The sequence below is a fragment of the Physeter macrocephalus genome, unplaced genomic scaffold, assembly GCF_002837175.3.
Source record: "Physeter macrocephalus isolate SW-GA unplaced genomic scaffold, ASM283717v5 random_251, whole genome shotgun sequence".
NCBI lineage: Eukaryota > Metazoa > Chordata > Mammalia > Artiodactyla > Physeteridae > Physeter > Physeter macrocephalus.
The window spans coordinates 75,343-81,342 of NW_021145537.1; the positions used below are offsets into that span (position 1 = coordinate 75,343).

Here is a 6,000-nt window from a genome sequence, read left to right on the forward strand (position 1 = left end):
TGTGTGTGCTGCCATGGTCCCACAGCCTCCTTGGCCCAGCTGATGGTTTCTATGATGCTCCCTCAGCCTAGCTGGCCTACAGAGGGCAAAGTAGCCCTATCTAGAACTCCATGAGCTGCATGAAGCTTGGGCGGTATCACCCACAAATATTTACCATGAGACCACCCCATTACTAAGTACCGGTTTGATCCTACCCTTCCATCCACCTACACAACATTTGCTGGGCCTGGAGCTGAACAGATGGGTTCTGAGTTTGCCCACACCAGCCAGGCAGGCCCCTCTTCTGCCTGAGCGGGGAGGGGCAGCCATATTCCAGGGTGCCATCCAGACCCTGGCCGGGGTCTCTCTGGAACCCTACCAGGTCAATGCCAGCTGTGGCAAGGAGAGACCTTCTCAACAGCGGGTGTTCAATTCTCCTCCACAGATCCCTGTCAGGCTAGACTCACACCTGGGTATAAGATGGGTGTGTCCTGCTTGAAGCTGATGATGGGCAAATGGGGCTTAGTCAAGGAGGGAAAAAGAGCCCAGGTGGAACTCAACCTCCATTTCTCTCTTTCTTTGATTAGTAATCGTGAGTCAAACAAGTTAAACAGAGGATCTATTTTCTCAGCCCCTCCTCTCCCACCCTTCATTCTAGTATATTCCATATACCCTTCCCTGAAGTGTTTTATGCAGGCTGTCCCCCTACCTTGTCTCCGCCATTTACCCTATGCAGAGTGAACATACCGGACATCTTCGCGGCAGTGATGAAGACACCGGACTCAGGGTTTGAAGACTGGATTGAGATGCTGCCTCTGTTGCTTTCTGGCCGTATGACCTTGAGCAAGTTATTCGCCTGCCAGAGCTCAGTACCTCCATCCATAAAATGGAGACAGCTATGGCAACTGTGTCACTGGGTAAAGGCAGATTAAACAAGAACAGACCTATCCACCCATCCATCCATCCATCCATCCATCCATCCATCCATCCTTGGTATAGTGGAGAGCATACAGTAGACAAACATCCCAGTAAATGACTGTTGAAGTAAATGAATGAAACCTGATTTCTTACTGACTGGGAGAAAACTCTGGAGAATCACTTTTACTGTCCAAGTTCCTAGACATCTGAGCTCTGCCAGAGTTCAAGGCCTGGCTCTACCGCTTACTATGTGGTCTTAGGTAACATATTAACTATTAATGTTGTTATTATTCGACTGCAAATGCATAATAAAAAAGTTGGTAAATGACAGGGAATCCAAATTGCCTACAATGGAGCTGTTTCCATTCCATCCACGGACTTCAAAAATTCCCTGGCATATTTAAGGAGGTTTCAGATTACTGGGCAACAGACAATATTGAGATAAGGGTGTGGCAGAATCCAGAGAGCTGAGAGATCTAGGCCAGGACCTCCTCTTCTTAAGCAACAGCCCACGTGCAGGTGATGGGCAAGCAAGCTTGCCAAGGCAGAGGCGGGCGGGGCACAAGGCAAGGAGCCTGGAGGTAGCCCTTGAAAAGAAGCAACACTAAACCGGTGCCATATTCTACCAGCTGGCTTCCCAGGGCTTAGCCACAGTTGGCCCCCGCTGCACCAGGCAGAGAAAGAGGAGTCGTTTTCCCCGGTGGGAAAACTCTGAACAAGTCCTGTTCTCGCTCCTACACTGGTCCATCAAACGCCCCGGGGTCGCCTCTCACCGGAAGTAGGGTCAGGATGCTACGCAGTTCTTCCCAGGGACTCCCAGAAACAAAGAAGAGCTGGTGGAGCTCATGGGGCAGAAGCTTTAAGACCCACTCCCTCCAATCTCTGGGCGCACGGAGGGGAAAGGGCGCGGGGCTGCGAAGAGTGAGAAGCCGCGGCTCCGGCTGCTGAATGAACGGGTTGTGCCCTGGCTGCTGGGAGTTCACCTCAATCCTTCCAGCTGGTTGTCGCGCTGTCCCAGGTTGTCACTCCCCTAGCTCCCCGCACTTGGTCTTTCCTTCCACTGTTTGCCTCACCCGCAACCCCCATTAAGAAAACTATCAGAGAAAGCCCTAGTTAAAGCCGACGACGGGTGAGGAAATTTGCGAGGGAAGGGGCAGGACGAACAGGCACATGTGCAGCAGCGCCCTGGCCGCCCCCGCGTCCTCCAGTGCAGCTCAGAACTCCGAGCGTGCAGCCCGGGCCGAGCGGCCGGTCGCCCCGTCCGCCGTCGCCGGGGGTGAGGATGACGTGGTCCGGGCGGGAGGCCCGCCAACTGCAGCAGCCCCGCCGAGGGCCGCCGCGCCTCCGGCTCCCCAGGCCCTGAGTCCAGCGCGCCCAGAGCCCGAAGGTGCCCGGCGCCCGGTGCGGGGCGGGGGCGGGGGCGGGGGCCGGCGCGGTCCCTCCGCAGCAGCAGCCCCGCGCCGCTCCAGCCTATCAGCGGCCAGCCGGCGGCTCCCTGCGATCGGACCAAAATAGCTGCGCACGCCTTCGACTTGCGCGCGGCCCCCCACTTGACGCTCACTCCTGTTCCCTCGCCCGGCCCGCTCCCAGCGTCTAGAGGGGGCGGGGAGGAAGCGGCCGGGGAGGGGGGGGTGGGGCTGGGGGAGAGAGGAAGGAAGAAGGAAGGGAGGGAGGGAGGAAGGAAGGAAGGGAGGAAGGGAGGGAGGGAGGGAGGAAGTCGCACGGAGGCGCACAGCTCGGGGCTGCGCGGCGCGGGCCGGCGCGGCGCTGGAAGGCGCCGGCGTTAACCCCTCGAGGGCAGGCAGCGGAGGGGGAGCGGTGTTAAAACATAGGAGCACTGCATCACGCTAATCTTCTCCTCAGAACAGTATGCGTCAGCAGTACATTCACGTTCTGACTGAAGGACAAAAGGATGAGAGAGCAGTCTGCGTGGCTGCTGCCTGCAACACCGCGAGCCCGGCGCGAGGAGGAGACGGTGGGCGCCGCGCACAGGGGCCCCGCTGCTGCTGCTGCTGCTGCTGCTGCCGCTGCCGCTGCCGCCGCCGCCGCTGCTAGCGAGTGGGGACCATGTTCCCGGGCTCCGGAGCGTTCCCCGCAGCCGCGACCCCCGCTGCTCACGCCGCCGCCAGCGCCGGGGCCGCTGCAGCAGTCCGCGGGCAGCGCAGCCGCTGAAGGCGCCGGGGGCCGGAGCCCTGAACTCGCTCCCTCCGCACAAACCCAGACCCGGCGGCGCGCCGGGGACCCGGCTGCGGCGGGCGATTCCGCGCCTCTGGGGGCTGCAGCCGCCCCCGGACTCCCCGAAGGGGCCTGCGGTGCGGGGCGACCCGGCCGCCGCGCGCTCCTCTGGCCGGCGGACCAGGTCCCGGCGCTGCCTCCACGCCGCTGCCCCTCGGGGGGCTGGACGGATTACTGCTCCTCGCACCAGCAGCCGGCGGACTGGGAAACTGAGCCCAGTTTTGGTCTTTTTAACCCTTAAGAGAAGAGACGAGGAGAGAAGGGGGTGTGTGTCGGAGGGCGGGGTGGGGGGGCGAAGGACCGGCGAACACCTCCTCTTAACTCTCGCAGCACCGCGAGCGAACGACTGCATCAGCTGCCTCGGGCCGGGAGCGGCCGACACAAGGAGAGGGGGCAGCGCGGCGGCAGCTTCGGCAGCGAGCGCGGCCTGGGAGGCTGCGGGGCGCCCCCTCACTCCCCGCCGGGTGGCAGCCCCGGAGCGGGCGGGGGGCGCCGGAGGCACACTCCGGCGATGAAGCGGCTTCCCCCTCGGCTGGTGCGAGTCGGGGCCAGGGTCCAAGGACAAAGCCGGGAAGCGCTGGTGGCGCCCCGCCTCGGGCTGAGGGGGGGGCATGCACCTGCATAGCCCGCCGGGCTTCGGCTCTCCCGGCGCGCCTCAACTCCGCGGCTCCGCCAGCCGGCTCCGGATTTACTAGAAGCCATTTTGTCTCCCCCACCCCTCCCCTCCCCTCCCCTCCCCTCTGCCCTCCCCGCCCCCTCTACTTCCCCCTTTTGTTAATTAAAACTAAGAAGTGAGAATGGGAACGAGGTGGCCAGCTCCGGCGGCGGCGAACGCTTAAGGACACCGCGCCAGTTCTTCCCTTCCTTCCTTCCGAGGTAGGTGAGAGCGAATGACTGGGTGGGGATGGTCGCAAAGGGGGAGAGGAAGTCCCAGCTTTCCGAGGGCTGGCCTCGAGGTGGGGGGGGCTGGTAGACGAGGGGCCACTCTTTAGTTTGGCATGATTTTTTTCCGGCCGATCTGCTCCGTCTCTCTAATCGCCCCCTCCCCACCTCCTTCTCCAGATGGAAAGAGGAGCTCCTAGCTCACTTAAGCCGGGGTAGGGCTGGTTCTCCTTTCCGAGCCAAAATCCCAGGCGATGGTGAATTATGAACGTGCCACACCATGAAGCTCTTGTGGCAGGTAACTGTGCACCACACCTGGAATGCCGTCCTGCACCCCGTCGTCTACCTCACGGCGCAAGTGTGGATTCTGTGTGCAGCCATCGCTGCTGCCGCCTCCGCCGGGCCCCAGAACTGCCCGTCTGTCTGCTCGTGCAGTAACCAGTTCAGCAAGGTGGTGTGCACCCGCCGGGGCCTCTCCGAGGTCCCTCAGGGTATTCCTTCCAACACCCGGTACCTCAACCTCATGGAAAACAACATCCAGATGATCCAGGCCGACACCTTCCGCCACCTCCACCACCTGGAGGTCCTGCAGCTGGGCAGGAACTCCATCCGGCAGATCGAGGTGGGGGCCTTCAACGGCCTCGCCAGCCTCAACACCCTGGAGCTGTTTGACAACTGGCTGACAGTCATCCCGAGCGGGGCCTTTGAATACCTGTCCAAGCTGCGGGAGCTCTGGCTGCGCAACAACCCCATAGAAAGCATCCCCTCTTACGCCTTCAACCGGGTGCCCTCCCTCATGCGCCTGGACTTGGGGGAGCTCAAGAAGCTAGAGTACATCTCTGAGGGGGCTTTTGAGGGACTGTTCAACCTCAAGTACCTGAACTTGGGCATGTGCAACATTAAAGATATGCCCAACCTCACCCCCCTGGTGGGGCTGGAGGAGCTGGAGATGTCAGGAAACCACTTCCCTGAGATCAGGCCTGGCTCCTTCCATGGCCTGAGCTCCCTCAAGAAGCTGTGGGTCATGAACTCACAGGTCAGCTTGATTGAGCGGAATGCTTTTGATGGGCTGGCCTCCCTGGTGGAACTCAACTTGGCCCACAATAACCTCTCTTCTTTGCCCCATGACCTCTTCACCCCACTGAGGTACCTGGTGGAGTTGCACCTACACCACAATCCTTGGAACTGTGATTGTGACATTCTGTGGCTAGCCTGGTGGCTTCGAGAGTACATACCCACCAACTCCACCTGCTGTGGCCGCTGTCATGCTCCCTTGCACATGCGAGGCCGCTACCTGGTGGAGGTGGACCAGGCCTCCTTCCAGTGCTCTGCCCCCTTCATCATGGATGCACCTCGGGACCTCAATATCTCTGAGGGTCGGATGGCAGAACTTAAGTGTCGGACTCCCCCCATGTCCTCCGTGAAGTGGCTGCTGCCCAATGGGACAGTGCTCAGCCACGCCTCCCGCCACCCACGGATCTCTGTCCTCAACGACGGCACCTTGAACTTTTCCCACGTGCTGCTCTCAGACACTGGGGTATACACGTGCATGGTGACCAACGTGGCGGGCAACTCCAACGCCTCGGCCTACCTCAACGTGAGCGCGGCCGAGCTCAACACCTCCAACTACAGCTTCTTCACCACTGTCACAGTGGAGACCACTGAGATCTCGCCTGAGGATACAACACGAAAGTACAAGCCCGTTCCTACTACGTCCACTGGTTACCAGCCGGCATATACCACCTCTACCACGGTGCTCATTCAGACCACCCGTGTGCCCAAGCAGGTGGTGGTAACCGCGACGGACACCAATGATAAGATGCAGACCAGCCTGGATGAAGTCATGAAGACCACTAAGATCATCATTGGCTGCTTCGTGGCAGTGACTCTGCTAGCTGCTGCCATGTTGATTGTCTTCTATAAACTTCGCAAGCGGCACCAGCAGAGGAGTACAGTCACAGCTGCCCGGACTGTTGAGATTATCCA

General features: G+C 60.5%; 2 protein-coding genes across 2 annotated transcripts in view; one reads left to right on the plus strand and one right to left on the minus strand.

Moving 5' to 3' along the window:
- LOC114484981 (staphylococcal nuclease domain-containing protein 1-like) overlaps positions 1-1,919 on the minus strand; it is a gene marked incomplete at its 5' end in the record, with an annotated part of 57,260 nt that extends 55,341 nt beyond the window's left edge. The window contains one exon of the mRNA XM_055082728.1: positions 1,671-1,919. Within this exon, the coding sequence (XP_054938703.1) occupies positions 1,671-1,919 (249 nt within the window). The remainder of the gene's footprint in view (positions 1-1,670) is intronic.
- Positions 1,920-2,067: 148 nt separating this feature from the next.
- Positions 2,068-5,995, plus strand: LRRC4 (leucine rich repeat containing 4; the record flags this gene model as incomplete). Its single annotated transcript, XM_055082729.1, has 5 exons — positions 2,068-2,298; positions 3,027-3,256; positions 3,463-3,698; positions 3,929-4,008; positions 4,313-5,995. Coding segments are annotated over exons 1-5 (2,460 nt in total), but the record flags the coding sequence as incomplete, so codon positions are not given.
- Positions 5,996-6,000: the final 5 nt, after the last annotated feature.